Below are 17289 nucleotides of genomic sequence, written 5' to 3'. Positions count from 1 at the left end.
AAAATTTTGTTTACAATAGATTAAAAGAATTTACTAATTTATTATTATTTTTACATGGTTTTTAGATGGCAACATTTTATGATAAAATAATTAAATTTTATATAATTAATTTATGTTTTTATTCATATTGCTTTGCCATTTAAATTTTGTTAATTTTTTAAAAATTATAAATTTTTCTATGTTACAATTGCGATTTTCGCAATCGAGCTTTTTGCAATTGCGGCAATTTCACGCAATTTCCGAGCAATGCAATTGAGCATTTTGCAATCGGTACATCACTAGTTCAGCCAATAATCACTATGTATTGGCACTGGTATGCGATGTCACACAAGTTATTGAAAATGGATTATTCATTATTTATATGATTATAATGTTTAGTATTTTATTATGTTTAATTATACTTAATTTAATATATCAAGATATCAATTATACTATGAATTTGACTTCGGATATGCCAGAATGTCTAGCACCTAGGTGTTACTTTTTGTAAATATAATAACAGTTACACACAAAAAATATATGAAAATTATCACTATTTCAACTAACTTATGCAGACATTTTTGTACAAAACACGAACTTAAAAAATGTCTAAAACTTCAATTTAAACTAAAATTTTAAAAATTATAATAATAATTATAACAATGTTTTTGAGTATAAATGGAATTAATTATTAAATTGTATATTATAGCACCTAATAACTTTTAAATGAAAATGAAATAAAAATTGATAGAAAAAAATTATTTTTAGAAATTTTGTTACATTTAGTATAAATATTTTTAAAATTTTAGTTTAAATTGAACTTTTAGACATTTTTTAAATTCATATTTTGTTCAAAAATGTCTGCATAAGTTAGTTGAAAAAGTGATAACTTTGATAATAAAATTTTGTGTGTAACTGTTATTATATTTACAAAAAGTAACACCTAGGTGCTAGACATTCTGGCATATCCGAAGTCAACTATGAATATTAATACTAAATACAAACATTTCTGGCATATGGTCTACAATATTAAATATGATAATTACATAAATAGTTATTATCGATTAAACTTAAACTATCATTTAATAAATATAAAAATATTATATTACTTTATACTAAAATATAGTAAACAAATATTTAAGATATTTATAATTTATAGTAACATATTATGTACCATAATATCTGTTGTATGTTTCTGGACGTCCCCATCCTATTACATGATGAGCACCTACCTAATCGGTTTGCTATCAATCATATGGTATTATAATTTAGTAATTTCAATAAAACATATATGGTGGTTTATATATTATTGGATATTTATATTTTTTACTACTATAATCTATTTATTTTTAAAACTTTGGAAAACTAATCTATTATTTAGACGATCATTAAAAACAGGTTCCCATAAATTGCTTATCCATGCCATACATCAGCACCAGTATTGTACTCAACTGGTATCTAGTTTTAATCAATATATTTGTATTTGTATGTACTTACTCTATACAATATGGTTTACAATATTTCTACTGGGATTTTATATATTACAACATTATAGTTTAGATAGTTTAACCAAAATAACAATAAAAGTTATACTTTTATATCAATTAGGATTGTTTACTGTTGTATTTTCATTGTTTATATTGTTATCACATTTAGCTCATCGGCCACTGCCATTAGTTTACAGCTATTTGAGACGCTATCCGGTTATGTCGGTCAGGGATCGACTTGTGGTCAACGAATTTATTGAACGACTGTCCGGACCAACGATTGGTATCTATTGTTATAATTTATTTGCGATCACAAGTCTCGAAACATTTCAATATCTGTTTATTTGTTTCAATAATTATACACTATTTATGAGAATTTTTGATCAATAAGTTTACTGTTAAATAATATTTTACTTATCAATAAATGTTAAATTATTTTTCAATAATACATAAACTATCTAATTATTTTATTTTATTACTAATTTTTAACAATTTTTTAATTATTAATTATTAATGACTTTTAAATAAGGTTTGATATTATTTATTAAGTATTTGTTAGTATTCTTATATAATTATAAATTTAATAAATTTTTATATTGTAGTCAATTAAATAATAAATAAATAATAATTACTATTTTTTTTATTTTATTTAAACCCAAATCAATGATTGTATGGTATATATTAATAAATTTTCATTTTTTTCTAAAATAAATACTAATATTGTGTATATTTTAAAAAAAAATATTTTATATTTTGATTCTTGTTTTACAATTCTTGTCTTTTTCATTAAAAACCATTCAATGATCTCTTCTATGCTTTCTATCTCTTTCATCGTCTTTTGGACTGTCTTTACGTTTTTGGCGATCTCTTGATCTTCGTCTACGACTTTCGCGATCTCTTGATCTTCGTCTACGACTTTCGCGATCTCTTGATCTTCGTCTACGACTTTCGCGATCTCTTGATCTCCGACTAGGACTCTGGTGGCGGTCGTCGTACTTGTCGTCGTCGTCGTCGTCATTGGACTCACGAGAACTTTTTCTTTTGTCATCCGATTCTGAATGTCTGGAGGAGTGTCCTAATGCTGGATCCGAATGACTAGTCGTTGATTGTTGTGCTGTCTGTGCTTTTGATGAACTACTTGTTGTTGGTTTTCGACTTAACTTCGACCTGTAAAAGGGCGTTGGTTTCAATTGACTACTTTTGATGAGATTTGTAATTTCTTTGTCCGTTTTCGTTTCAAGCAACGGTTGTAGTCCTCGAGTAATGTCGTCAACTTTTGGATCAATGTTTACCTGAATTGCCGTTTTGTTGTCATCACTCGGATCGACAAATTCATAGTAAAGACTTTGAACTTTTCCTATTCGGTGATCAGTCTTCTCATAGTATCGTCCGTCGACACCCAATCTATAGTCTAAACGATTTTCCATCAGATGTTTGTAATCGCATGGATTGATGATTGGTTTCCATTCGTATTCATCGAAAACAATCGACTCTTTTCTCAGCTCTAGTATAGGTGACTCTTGTGTGCCAAACGGATAAATAGATTTCTTGGACAGTGTTTTGTAGGTCATTGGGTCGTAACTGTACTTTTTGAAGACTGTCCGCAAATCACATTTTTTGTCGGTAAATGATAATAGTTGTGGCAAATAGTAGAGCCGAAATTCGTTAGTCTCGGGATTAGTGATCTTGACCGGTGGATAGGCCGGTGGCGGACAGTATGAGCGCCATTCTGACTGGTCTTTAACTTCAGTAAATCGATAAAAGTTGAACTCTTTTGGGTAGACTTTCGGATTTTTTCGGTTATAACGATCTGATGGATCGATATTCCATTTTTTATAATAATCTTCATAAGCTTCTCTGACTCGATGTGAGTCATGAATGTCGATCTCAATATGTCTGTCCACTTTAGTCTGGTTTTCAGTCCATGTATTTGTGAGAATCTTTTCAAGCATTTTATTGTCTTCGGGCGCCTGAAATCGTTTCGGTTTTTCATAGATGTATGAATTTGCATTACGGTGTCTCACAATTGCCCGGTGCAGCTGTTCGTATTGATGTCTTTGCCAAATCTCATCAATTCCTGGCCCCCATTCCTCGACGGCCACAATGTAGGCACCTTCCGGTATGACCAGATAGCATTTGCGTCGACATCGCAGAACATCTCTTCCCATATCCTTTTCATGGCCTCGTTTATCAATCACCAAATCCCAGGCAATGGTATTATAATCGGATTCATTTGCTCCCAAAAACAACACCGGATTTCTATAATCTTTGACTGTTTGTCTCATCGATTCATTCTTTATATAGCTTTTGCAAAATTCTTTCCACGAATAGGACACTGGTTGGTAGTGTCCGATTATATTATCATAAACCGGAAACGAAACCTCCAGTTCGTCTTCTACCACTACAACACCTCCCTGTTCGACAAGTACTTGGTTATGCTTTTCGATTTCCGGATCATTATGATAACTGTCCCGAACAGTTAGTTTTGCACCGGCACACACATAAAATGCATAGCGTCTAGTGTACGGCTGATCATCAGATTTCCTTTGTCTATCTTTTAAACAAAACTTTTCAAATAAACGTTGCGTCAGATCGTAAACACCGGCCACTGATACCGGTGTCTTGTATCGGGTGTAGTGTCGGGTATCTGTTTCAGACTTAAGTCGATACTCCCTGTCGACTATCCAATAATCTTTACCCGCATCTGATATTCTTTTCGTAAATTTATCATATTTTAGATAACAATCGCATAGATTTTGTTTACCGAATCGCCGATAGAGTAGACCCATTGTAAAAACCTGAGTTTCCAATACATCCCTTTTTGGTTTTTTTTTTAAATATTCTTCGCTTAGTTCGTTGCGTATGGTCGGGTATTGGGCAGTTATTTTGGACGTCTTTAACATATCGATCACCCGATTGCTGCGTTGAGTATGTTTAATTGCAATCAGTCGACAACAATTGATATTGCCGTTGTTGTCTATATACAAGTGTAGACCCAATTGTCGACCGGCCGATTGCCAAAAATATTTATCACCCACTACAGGATTTTCGATATATTTTCCGGGTAGATTGATCGATAGGGGAACCACTTCGGCTATCTGATCCAAAGTTGACTTATGGGCTGGATTTCCCAGATAGTTGCCCATCACTAGCATCGACGTCAGTGTCTGATACCAATGAAACTGATAATATCTTGCTTTGTCGAGATCTGTCGCCATGAAAGCCATGGTTAAGTATTCGCTGGGTCTAGCGCTAAGGTAGGGCCGGTTCGGTCGATAAATGGCAAAATGGTGCCAATCGTCTTCATAATACGCAAACTGATACTCCGTTTGGCTGGCATTCAAAATCACATTATCATCTCTTTCATCAACACTTTCTTTAGATTTCACTGAAACTATAGATCGCTGGACATACAGACCGAATACCCGATGATAACTGTTGAACGACCAGAATGTTAGCTGCGATTCTTGGTTTTCGTTTGTCTCAAAATAGGGTGTTTCGCGTAAATACAAATAGGTTTCGTCTGTTTTATTGAAATACAGGTTCATCCGGTCATCCACTGCTACAGCCGCCGCCACCACATTGTCGTCGCTCATTGTCGTCTGAATTACTAATCAATTCGTTTGTTTGTCTATCTTGTTATTTGACAGCTCCGGTAGTTTTGTCTAATTGAAGAGAGTTGGTGTCTAACTGTGTGTGTGTGTGTGTGTGTGTCTAACGGTTTTTATCTTTACTATTTGTTTAGTTGACTCTTGTGATTATTGTTTTGTAATTTTGTTTTTATTATTTTCAACAATAAAAATGATTGTTGATTTTGCGGGTGATATAAAAATTTAATTTGAAAATTTTCTATATATATATATATCTATATATATATAATAAATTTTATTATTAATAATTTTTGTTAAAACGATATCTAATTTGTGACAACAAATAAAACTAAAAGATAATAATTATAATAAAATGTGATTTTCTTTTGATTTTAATATTACTACACATTAAATGTTGTTATTATTATTAATCACTAAAATGACAATTTTTTTTACTAATTAATTTTCTTTATAAATTTAAATAGACTAAAATTAAGCAATAATTTCATATTATTCAATATTTTTATTAATATAAATAGTAATAAAAAAATAGTCAATTATTATTTAGTAAATAAATGTTTTTTATATTCTAATTATATATCAACAACAAAAAATAATTTAAATAATATAATTGAATATTTTATTAATGTTATTCATTTTCAGTGTAAATCTAATTCAAATAAAAACTATCACGCAATATTGAAATTATAATTATTTTATTTGAATATTATAATAAATTAGTTAATAAATTACACAATAAATCTTATGAATGCAATTGAATATATTATACATAACTAATATTAAAATAATATATTCACTATTTTATAGTCTATTCATAATTTTTTCATATGACTAGTAATTTTATTTACATTTATATATCTTATATATTTTTTTTATTGATAACTATAATTAACAAAATTTTTATTTTTTAATATTATTAAGATTTAACTTTGATTATTAAGAATTATGATACGGTTTATAATACGGTTTATTTGTTTCAATAATTATACACTATTTATGAGAATGTTTCACCAATAATAATAATATTCAATATATAAATATAATAATGTTAAATTGCTTTTTAACATGTTATACAATAAAATATATTATTTTTTAAAAAAAATAATTTACAACTTATTAATGTATAATTTATTTATAATTAAATAATAATAATATATTTTTAATATAATTCTATACATTAGTATAATTAGTATAGTTAGTCATTTATATAAATATTATTAAATTGTAACGGGAATGGTATTATGGGTTTATAAAGGTTGGTCCCGTTAACACGGTCCGAATAACCGGATACCGTGAATATATAAAAATAATGGATATCACTGCAAAGGTAATGCGCGTAATTTATGGAAGGGTAGCTTATGACACCTCACGGGCGTCACGGTATTTATGGGTGACCCTCTCGGGGCTCACTGGCCACTGGTCAATGCTTATAATATGTCGGAAACCTATATCGGATCTCTGGGGGGCTCTCCGCGGAAACGGAACACCTTCCCCATTAATACACCTAGGCTGTATGCGTAATAATAATAGACGTTATTTGTTCCCTGTGTAGGCCCGTAGGCCCACAACTTAACTTAATTTTATTATAATATAATGTAAGGGTATCGATAATTCATAAGTATTACATGTGTGAGTTTTTAACAATAATTAATTAACATTTAACTAACTTATAATAATAATAACTAATATTTAACTTTACATAATTAATTAACACAATATTCTTAATTATCATAATTATAAAAATCTATAATTAAATATAACATAAATTAGTTATTTAAGATAATCATATTTAGTAATTACATATATAATTTAACATAGGATTTAACATTACATACAGTATAGCAATAAATACAGTATAGCTAATTTATAATAAACATAATAAAGATATTTTTATTTTATTTCTCTGGAGGCGCCCGCCATTCTATCACAAAATTATTAATAATATTTATTTAAAGTATTTTTTATCATATTAAATATTAAAACTATTATAACTATTTTTACTATTATTACTATTACTAATAAGCCTTATTTTTATTTATTTATTTTGTATTTTTAATAATGATTTATTTAGTTATTTAGTATTTTTTCTTATTTATTTATATACTTTTATTGATGAAAATTATTATTATTTTTATTTGTTTGTCTAAATTGATAACTCACGCGAAATATTCATACAAATTAAATATTAATATTAAATCAAATCAAATGGCAATCAATTGTGCAAAAAATATTATAATCAAGAAATTCAAACAAATGATTGAAAACATTAGCAATGATTGGTTGACAACTAAAATGATCGCACAATTATCGGATATACTTACCGTACAATTGGCCGAAACCCGACATTTTCTGTCCACTGAAAGACCAGATATTATTCAGGCAATCGATGGTCAAGATGTGGATCAGTTGCGCACAATTGTCGACAACTTATTGAAGACTAGTCACACATTTACTAATAGTATCAATAGTTTGGAAGAGTTTGTAGTGATTTTGCGAAGATTGCACTTTGATTTTATTCGGCGCAATGAAAGCTCCGGGAGTTCAGCGGTACTCATGACTACTACGACCGCAGATCTTCGATCAGATTATCCGCCGTTTAGGTTACCATTTGTCGAATGTATGATAAATGGCCGAAAAATTATTGGACTTATCGATACCGGTGCTCAGTTGTCGACAATTAGCCGAAAATTGATCGACCAATGCCAAATTGGCCAGTCAGTTGATAACAGTTTTCGGGCCACAAGTGTCGGTGTCGGCAAACAGGCTATTATCGGCCGAATCCGATCGCTGACCATTACTATCGGTAACTGTCCGCTGATAATCAATTTGTGTGTTATCAATACGTTTCATTCCGACTACTTTCTTATTGGTCAAGACTTTCTGGTCGCCAACCGGTGTGTTGTCTACTGTGCCGAAGGTTTGGCCGTTTTTAGACGGTGTCAGCTCGTCGTCAAATTTGTTAACAATATTTACTAATGATATATATATACAGTACTGTACAGTAGTATACTATATGTATAAATGTTTTTACAATATTTATTTAGTTAAATATTATTATGTGATTATTATGTGATTATTATGTGATAAATTTGTATATTGTATGGGGTTGTCATCAATATAATGTGTGTGTAATTTTATATCAAATTTTTCACAACTATATTGTAAAATATAGATATTTATAATTAAAATAAAAACATCAAATTAAACCACACAATTACTTTATTATTACTATACTATTATTTTATAATTTATTTTTTAAAATCAAATTTATACATCCAATTAATTAATTGCATACATATATGCATACAAACAACAATCATCCCAAACACACACACCCATACCTACACCGACACACACACACACACACACACACACCCGAACCTTAATACTCACCGTCCAATTTAAGCTGTTGTGTCTTACATTTAGTGGCACCGGTATTTGATCGGATGGTCTTCTCTATCCATCGCTGATAATGACTGACTTTAGTATAGACAGCGTTGGGTGTCTTGGCATTGGCACACTCTCCCGGTCCGAACGATACGATACCGATTTCGGTCATACGCTGGACACCACGTTTGTCGCCCATCGATATGATCAATGGTCCGCCACTGTCGCCCTGACACGGTGCCGTCCGGTCGACACCCTGACAGAGCATACCTTCCGATATGGGAACCGGATAGGGATATTGCCGGCATTTGTCGTGATTGATAATCGATACGTCGGTATACATGAGCATATCGGATGGAGTTCCCCGATCTTTGGTCAGTCCCCAGCCGGCTATTCGACCCTTACCCGCATAGTCGGGCATTTCGTGCGGCGGCAAACATACGCCATTAATATGGCCACCTCTTTCGTAGTTGATATCAAACGAACCGTTCGATGGCAAACGTAACAGTGCAATATCGTGCTTGAATCGGCCGTACTGGCCCGACCAGCCCTCATGTTGTATAACACAGTCGGCCGTTTTTGTTTGCCTATCATGCGACGACAATTTACGATTGGTCATACCGGCTGTTATGTCCACACGCATTGCAGTCGGCTGACCGTTACGTTCATTGCTCACACAGTGTGCTGCCGTTAGCACCCACCTACAATAATAAACACCCACCAACAAAACATTGTAGAAATGAATAGCTGCTAATTTCATATTATACTAACTACTGTTCCCCCCCCCCTGAATTTGCTGCTACTTTACCTAGAGTTTAGTATAGCGCCGCCACATTGCATGGGTCCCCGAGCCGTCTGTATCCTTAACATGACTTGCCAGGGAAACTCGCCGCCTTTGGCTACCTTTCCCATTACAATTTTGTTGCCGATCAGGACCTGCGGTATATGACTTAAGCCGCACGACTTGACAGTTATGTCGTTTGCATCGGTAACAGAGCCGCCAGTTGGTGGTATAGCTGCTGCTGATGTTGTTGTGGTTGTTAGACGCGGAGGTGTGGGTCGCGCTGATGGCATAGTGGCAGTCGGCGGCGGCCAGTTATTGCCCGATGATGATGACGGTTTCTGTGTGGACGATACTGGCCATTGAATTGTTGGTCGTTGGCTAACAATTGCTGCCGTTCCAGTTGTTCCTACTGGTGGCCACCATTGAATAGCCGTAGGACGCGGTGCCGCTGGTCCTGGTGCCCATTGACCGGGTGCCGGCCATTGGCTAATGTTCCAGTGGGCAGGCGGCAATTGGCTGGTGTTCCACTGGGCCTGCGGCCACTGATTAGTTTCCCAGCTGGCCGTTGGCCAATGTTCCCATTGTTGTTTTTTCACCCATTTCAGTAGTGTATTATTTTTATCTAGCACCGGTATTTTATTATTAGTGACTTCTACTAACTGTTCACAATTGCATACCAGTGCCAGACCTACTAGTTGAAGCACTGATAGTTGAAATATAGTAAACATTTTTTATGATTATTAAATTAAACACATAATAATTATACATTAAAAAATAGAAAAAATTAATTTTCTATATATTATCACTTTATATACCTGTCCAGATTAATTATATACATATTACATGATACATAGCTAATAATGTTTTTTTTAGTAAAGCACCGGTAGTTTCTCAAACGTTTAGCTTATAATTATATGATGATTTTGTTTTTAGTACGAACCCGCATATATATATAACTTACATACAAGTTAATAATTAGTTTTTTTTTTAAAATCAATTAGTATGCATAAAGTGTTAAAATAAATCAATAAAACAGTTAGATAATTAGGTAGTTCCTGATTTTTGTTTTTGTTTTAATAACTAACAATAAAACAACAACAAAATAACTAACTGTTGCTAACCAGTAGAAAAGTGAAGGGGTAGTCAACAACAACAAAAACAATTTGATATACCATTATATAATATCTACAGTTTTCTCGGAACGGGTAGACTCGTAAAATTAAAGGTCGAGTTGTCTGTGGTGTTGGTGGTGGTGGTATTGGTGGCCATACCTCCAAATAATGAACCGGACAGTGCAGGTGCTGCTAGTGGTGACGGTGGTTGTGGTGGTATCATAAACGGACTGTTGTTATTATTGTTGAATGGAGTAGTGTTGGTGGTGGTGGTAACGGCGGTACTGTTGTTGGCATCGGGATTATCAGTGCAAAGCCGGCGTTTGGCACCCAGCCTAATGTACTCACCACCGGTTCCTATTGTATAGGCGCTGCTGTTTGTCGTCTGTTGTTGTTCCCCATGAGCTACCAGTGCCGACGCATTACAACAACTACTATTACTACAACTGTCGAAATAGCCTTTTAGTCGCCAGCTTTGGTACATAGAAAACTCGTACTGGCGATACCAGTGCTCGGCAATCGGTTCCCAATCCATTGGTTCACTACAGTTGTTGTTGACACCAATTGTTGTTATCGTTGTGTTATCAATGGCTGTACAGTTAGCCATTAACTGTTGTTGTTGTTGTGCTGATGGCGATGACTGTCCTCCTCCTCCTCCTCCACCAACAACTCCACACTGGTTGTCACCGTTGAAGATCCAGTATCTCTGTTGACTGTTGGTTTGATCCATAAAGATCTCACAAAGAGAGTGATAAGGATAGAACAGTTGGGTTTAGTGGACACCTCCTCAATATTGGCCGACAATATTTGAATTTTTATATTAATTTATTTTTTTTTTAAAAAACCCTATTTTTATTTAAACATGAAATTTTGAAAATTATAAATTTTATCCTTAAAAAAAATATGTTTCAATTAGTCTATTAAATCACTATTAAATTAGCAAAAAAAACATTTGTTTAAACTTATTTAGATATTCTAACCGTAATTCTAATCAATAAAAATCTAAATTGATTTTTACTTAATATAATTTAGTTAATTAACAAAAAAAAATAAATATTTAAAACCAAAAATTTATTACTTTGGCTTTTAATTATTTATTGGTAAGTTATAAAAATTTAACAAAATTATTAATAATTATAATTCAAATGTTAAATTTAGTAAAAATCTAAATTGAATACATATTATTATTACAGATTCATAAAAAAAACAATTAAATTTATGATAATAATAATTTACAATCATTTTTAAAACAACAAAAAAAAAATTACAAACTCTATGCAATTATTAATTTAAAAAAAACAAATAATTTCAAGTTATATAACTAATGATAAATAAAATGATTTGAATGAAAATAAACAATAAAAAAAATTAAGAGAAAAATTGTTAAAAAAAACAAATTAAATAATGATTAATGTTTTTTTTTTGTTGATAAAAATGAGTTTACAAAACATTAGGCTTAACAACAATCACAATATTGATTAGAGTTAACATTAATATATAAATTTTTTTTTAACTTTTAAGAAAATACTGTATTAAAACAATAACAGTATATACCGTATATATTATCATATAACTGTCCATTTCAATGGTTAATGCAATGGATATGAGTACTGCTGATACGATATGGATGATGATAATAACACAAACAAACAAACTATACCATTCCCATCCCATCCCATCCCATCCCTTCCCAACCCCTACCTTACCGGTCAAAAATGTGAAAATTAATGTCCCATTTGTGCGTATCAATGAAATAATTAGCAATCAAAATGCTTATTATAACAACAATAATTGCCAAAACCAAATAATAGGTCCAACGTTTGAGTCCTATAATAGGATAAATGGGAGGAAAGGGAGGCACAAAAAAAATTACTATTGTTTTTTTTTTAAAAATATATACATATATATAAATAGAAATATATATTGCAATTGAAGGATGGGATGGAGGGGAGGGGGAAAGCAGTGGATAGTATTAATACCATTGAAATAACAATTGAAACAAATAATAATAATACTAATAAATGAATGAATGAATATAATATTAATATTAAAAACTGATACAACAAAATAATATGAGAGATGATAACATATATATTTAATTATAACAAATATATATATAATTATATTTATCATTATTTATATATTAATATTATACTATATATTATATATGATATATATATACAATATTTATCATATATTATAATTAATTATACAAACAAACAAACAAATAAAATAAGAAAATGAATGATAGAAACTAACAAATAGTTGTTTTTTTTAAATATATATAAATAGAGATCAAACAAAAAAATTCAAATAACAAACAATTATTATTATTATTATAAACTATTAAAATATTATTAATAAACTGATTGATTGATTATATGTAAATGTTTGTTGAGATTATGGATATAGTGATAGAAAGAGAGAGAGAGAGAGAGAGAGAGAGAGAGAGAAAGAGAGGACACTCCTGAGGAATGTTAGCAGAAAAATATATATATATATATAACTGTTTGGATCACCAAAAAAAATAGATCTTATGACCAAACCATGCCATTGTCACTATCATTGTCATCATTTTTTCTCTTATTATTATTATTATTATTAGTAGTATTATTATTATCAGTCATCTTATTCAGGATCAGTTTGTCCCGATCGGGAAAAGAGGAAAAACGTTCGGGTATTAGACGCTTACGTCCGATTCGCTGGTATTCGTGCTGTCGTTTGCGGCCAAAAGCCCGGCCACTGCCCGTCGAATAGACACTACCGCTACCATCAGTGCCAATGGATCCGGATTTTGACTGTTTGTCCTCGTTATCACTGTTGTTGTTATCGTCCTCGTTGTCCACAACATCATCATCGACATCGGCATCGGCTCCGGTATCGATAAACACTTCCTTATTATCGATAACCAATGCTCTCTGGTTTTTCGGTGACCGCTTATACGACAACATCTTTACCCGCAAATCGCATTCGTTGTTCTGTATTTGTTGCAACATTTCCAGCCGCCGATCCAATTGTCTCAGTTCGGCCATTGTTGACCGTTCCTGATTGTGTAGCTGTTCCAGCTGTTGGTCGTCCAGATCGGCAATATCGTAGACCAGACGACTGGTTACCAGTTGTAGACGTTGTTGGGAACGACGAATACGATCCAATTGGTCGGTTAGTTGCCGATTGAGTTCCAGTTCGCGTCGGGTATCCGACAATTGCCGCTCCAATAGTATTTCCCGACGACGACTACGACCACCATTGTTGACAACTTGTTGTTGTTGGCCGACACTGCCGCCGGCGCCGGCAATTGTTTTGCTGTTATTTTTATGATTGGCCGACATTTATTTTGTTGGTACCTTTCAAATGTGGTCAGACACTACTTGTTGTCTGTTATTACCGATAATGGATGACCGATAATGAAGAGTTGACCACAAAAAAATTAATGTCCGAAAAGTTATGTTTTTTTTTATTTAAAAAAAAATTATTTTCATCTGTTGTTTGAAAATTCAGTTTTCAGTTATTATAATAACTGTTAGGATATATATCATAGGGTTTTTGGATGTCTAACAACAAACAACAACACATAGGGTGTGTGTGTGTGTGTGTGGTTGAGCACCGGGAGGTACAGTATATAGTTATATACTGTATACAGTAGTATAAGCTAACAGTGAGAGTATGGAGGGGAACAGTTAGATGTATTTAGTAATAATAAGTCGTTATTAATGATATAAAATATACCCCAAAAAAAATAATAATACAATACATGAGCGCTAAATACTGGGATATTTAAGAGCTGACGAAACCAGTTGAGAGAGAGAGAAGGGCGCGACTATAGGTTAGACCAGTTAACCAACAAAAAAAAACTACTGGTGCTGTTTAGTAACTAAACTTTAGTTTGTTAATAATTACAATAAATTTAATATAATTAATACATTTATCAATAATTTAGTCATAGAGAGAGAGAGAGAGAGAGAGAGAGAGAGAGAGAGAGAGAGAGAGAGAGAGAGAGAGAGAGAAGAGAGAGAGAGAGAGAGAGAGAGAGAGAGAGAGAGAGAGAAGAGAGAGAGAGAGAGAGAGAGAGAGAGAGAGAGAGAGAGAGAGAGAGAGAGAGAGAGAGAGAGAGAGAGAGAGAGAGAGAGAGAGAGAGAGAGAGAGAGAGAGAGAGAGAGAGAGAGAGAGAGAGAGAGAGAGAGAGAGAGAGAGAGAGAGAGAGAGAGAGAGAGAGAGAGAGAGAGAGAGAGAGAGAGAGAGAGAGAGAGAGAGAGAGAGAGAGAGAGAGAGAGAGAGAGAATAAGAGAGAGAGAGAGAGAGAGAATAAGAGAGAGAGAGAGAGAGCACCGGTATGTTAAACACCAGGTGCCGGTACTATAGTTTTTTTTTGTAGAGAGCAATACTGTAGACAAACAAACAAAACACAAACACATTTCGTGATTAAAATACAACAATCATACAAAACAATCGGTTGTTTTAACATTTTTTTACAAAAACCGACSGACAATTTGGTGGCCAATCAAACACACACACGCTGTATAGCTAACCCCCCCCCCCGGCTAACTGTTCTCAACGCTATCACCATATTACACACACACACATACAACAATGGCCAGACATCATCCGGATCTGGTATTTTGCCGCAAACAACCCGGTGTGGCCATTGGCCGACTGTGCGAAAAGGACGACGGCAAGTGTGTTATCTGTGACTCGTATGTCCGGCCATCGACTTTGGTCCGCATTTGCGACGAATGTAATTACGGTTCATATCAGGGCCGGTGTGTCATCTGCGGCGGCCCCGGTGTTAGCGATGCCTACTATTGTAAAGAGTGTACACTACAGGAAAAGGATAGGGATGGCTGTCCCAAGATTGTCAACTTGGGCTCATCCAAGACGGACCTGTTCTACGAACGCAAGAAGTATGGATTCAAGAAGCGATAAATCATTACTGGTATTACTGGTTATAGCACTGTTAGCTGCTATCACAGACATATGGACAGTCCCTAACATAAAATGTTATGATAAGCGCCTAATAATTGATATTAACTATTAGACTGTCTTTTATTTTTTTTTTGTCATTTATATATATATCATATAATTTTTTGTGTCAATTATTATTATTTATATATTAATTTTTTTTTTAATTTTAAGTACCAATTGATATATTAAATAATTTTATTTCGACATTTGTTGGTTGCTTTTTATTGAATATGTAATTATATGATAACTACCCCCTCCCCCGCCCGTATGCTTACCGGTAACTGTCGGTAATGAGTGGTGCTACTACTCCGGGGTGGAGAGGGGGGTATTAGCGACTGCTAATCCGAGTCAGCAGCTCCTGGAGCTGCCTTTGACTGACCATTTCAAAAGCTGTTTGACAATAATGCTAGAAATGACTGACCCATCCATAGTATGGTATCCATCGATTGCCTAATTTAAAAAAATAAATAATATCCGACCTTTCATTGGACAGGAAATATCGTGATATTCCTCCCACCACCCCTCCCCTTAGAGGCACAGTTATGTGCGATCGATAGGGATGTCCATCAAACAAACAAAAAATTTGTGATCACAACTCAACCAATTTGTTTGAATGTCGTGTTTGTCATGAATTTTGTTTTAATTTTTTTGTTGATTTGTTTGAATTCAATGTTTAAAAAATGTGTAGAAAAAAATATTTATTTATTTTTTACTTATAGTTTGTTAACCATACGGTAGTTTAGTACTGTAGTACATCATAATTTACTATCCAGAAAAAAAACCACCGGTGCTAACAACAATAAACTCCAGGTGCCACCGGTGCTGTCAATATAATACATAGTATAACTTAATTTATAGCATTAATATCGCATTAAAATTTAATATACAGTACATAACAACACAACAAACAATAGTTTTTTTTTTAAAACTTAAATTACCGGTAATTGATAGCCCAATCATACCATCTAATTAGCTAACTGGGTTATCCAACAATCCTCAAACTAGTAACCCCTCAAAAAAAAAACCCCGACTGTCCACACCAACCGAACTCTCCTCGACTACCTTCGCCGCCGCTGTCCACAGCAATGGCCAAACATCATCCGGATCTGATTTTTTGCCGCAAACAAGCGGGCGTAGCCATCGGCCGACTGTGCGAGAAGTGTGACGGCAAGTGTGTTATCTGCGACTCGTATGTCCGGCCGTCGACTTTGGTCCGCATTTGCGACGAATGTAATTACGGTTCATATCAGGGACGGTGTGTCATATGCGGCGGTCCGGGTGTTAGCGATGCCTACTATTGTAAAGAGTGTACACTACAGGAAAAGGATAGGGATGGCTGTCCCAAGATTGTCAACTTGGGCTCATCCAAGACGGACCTGTTCTACGAACGCAAGAAATATGGATTCAAGAAGAGGTGACCACTTATTACTGTTGTTGTTGCAGTTGGTGGACACCTCTGTGGTTTGATTTTCTTTGTTGTTGTGGCGCACCGGTAGCTAATAATAAGGGCTCTGTATGTGGTGAGTCCATAATATTTGTTGGTTATCCCCACTACTACTACTACATTAACTAATTGTCTAAATCAATGTCAACGTTATATATATTTTTTTGTGTGTGAATTGAAAATTCAATTGATTTTTATAATTAAAAAAAATAATTAGTTTTTTTAACTTTTGTTTTGTAATTTTATTTAACTATTTTTTAATACCACTATTTTGTATTAACACTTAAAAAAACACAAATTGTTTTCTTACTTAAAGAATATTATGTTTGTAAATAATTATTTTTTTAAATTTAAAAATTTATCCTGATAAAAAATTACAGTATTATTATTATTATTATTATAACTAACGTTATATTTACTTAATTTTCTAATAGATTTAATAATTTATTGTTTGAATATTATTAATATATATAGTACCGTATATACTGTACTGTATATTTCATATGCGAAACTAAAAAATTTATTT

General features: G+C 33.0%; 5 protein-coding genes across 5 annotated transcripts; 3 read left to right on the top strand and 2 right to left on the bottom strand.

Moving 5' to 3' along the window:
* The first annotated feature begins 7369 nt into the window (after positions 1–7369).
* Positions 7370–8053, top strand: LOC128954081 (protein DDI1 homolog 2-like). Its single transcript, XM_054299647.1, has one exon. The coding sequence runs from the start codon at positions 7370–7372 to the stop codon at positions 8051–8053; it is 684 nt and encodes a 227-aa protein (XP_054155622.1).
* A 406-nt stretch (positions 8054–8459) lies between these two features.
* Positions 8460–9976, bottom strand: LOC128954079 (transmembrane protease serine 9-like). Its single transcript, XM_054299646.1, has 2 exons — positions 9273–9976; positions 8460–9165 (listed from the first exon to the last, which is right to left on the bottom strand). The coding sequence occupies exons 1-2, from the start codon at positions 9974–9976 to the stop codon at positions 8460–8462; spliced, it is 1410 nt and encodes a 469-aa protein (XP_054155621.1).
* A 1942-nt stretch (positions 9977–11918) lies between these two features.
* LOC128953910 (uncharacterized) lies at positions 11919–13884 on the bottom strand. The gene is made up of 2 exons (XM_054299444.1): positions 13053–13884; positions 11919–12187 (listed from the first exon to the last, which is right to left on the bottom strand). Exons 1-2 carry the CDS (start codon positions 13687–13689, stop codon positions 12063–12065), a joined length of 762 nt encoding a protein of 253 aa, XP_054155419.1. The 5' UTR covers positions 13690–13884; the 3' UTR covers positions 11919–12062.
* An 839-nt stretch (positions 13885–14723) lies between these two features.
* LOC128953875 (PHD finger-like domain-containing protein 5A) lies at positions 14724–15488 on the top strand. Its single transcript, XM_054299406.1, has one exon. It carries the CDS (start codon positions 14948–14950, stop codon positions 15278–15280), a length of 333 nt encoding a protein of 110 aa, XP_054155381.1. The 5' UTR covers positions 14724–14947; the 3' UTR covers positions 15281–15488.
* Positions 15489–16205: 717 nt separating this feature from the next.
* LOC128953877 (PHD finger-like domain-containing protein 5A) lies at positions 16206–16930 on the top strand. The gene has a single exon (XM_054299408.1). It carries the CDS (start codon positions 16405–16407, stop codon positions 16735–16737), a length of 333 nt encoding a protein of 110 aa, XP_054155383.1. The 5' UTR covers positions 16206–16404; the 3' UTR covers positions 16738–16930.
* The last annotated feature ends 359 nt before the right edge of the window (positions 16931–17289 follow it).

The sequence above is a fragment of the Oppia nitens genome, unplaced genomic scaffold (assembly GCF_028296485.1).
Source record: "Oppia nitens isolate AA-2021 unplaced genomic scaffold, nextdenovo-longstitch-racon4-pilon3 scaffold24_pilon_pilon_pilon, whole genome shotgun sequence".
NCBI classification, from domain to species: domain Eukaryota; kingdom Metazoa; phylum Arthropoda; class Arachnida; order Sarcoptiformes; family Oppiidae; genus Oppia; species Oppia nitens.
The sequence above is the reverse complement of the archived record's forward strand: the minus strand, read 5'-3'. Positions and strand labels throughout refer to the sequence as shown.

Bases quoted from the DNA above. Each gene is read 5' to 3' on its own strand.
- LOC128954081 (XM_054299647.1), top strand. From the start codon at position 7,370: ATGATCGCACAATTATCGGATATACTTACCGTACAATTGGCCGAAACC.
- LOC128954079 (XM_054299646.1), bottom strand. From the start codon at position 9,976: ATGTTTACTATATTTCAACTATCAGTGCTTCAACTAGTAGGTCTGGCA. The intron at 9,166-9,272 runs GTAAAGTAGCAG...TTATTATTGTAG, and splicing joins GGCGCTATACTAAACTCTAG to GTGGGTGCTAACGGCAGCAC.
- LOC128953910 (XM_054299444.1), bottom strand. From the start codon at position 13,689: ATGTCGGCCAATCATAAAAATAACAGCAAAACAATTGCCGGCGCCGGC. The intron at 12,188-13,052 runs GTAAGCGTCTAA...ATCCTATTATAG, and splicing joins CGAATACCAGCGAATCGGAC to GACTCAAACGTTGGACCTAT.
- LOC128953875 (XM_054299406.1), top strand. From the start codon at position 14,948: ATGGCCAGACATCATCCGGATCTGGTATTTTGCCGCAAACAACCCGGT.
- LOC128953877 (XM_054299408.1), top strand. From the start codon at position 16,405: ATGGCCAAACATCATCCGGATCTGATTTTTTGCCGCAAACAAGCGGGC.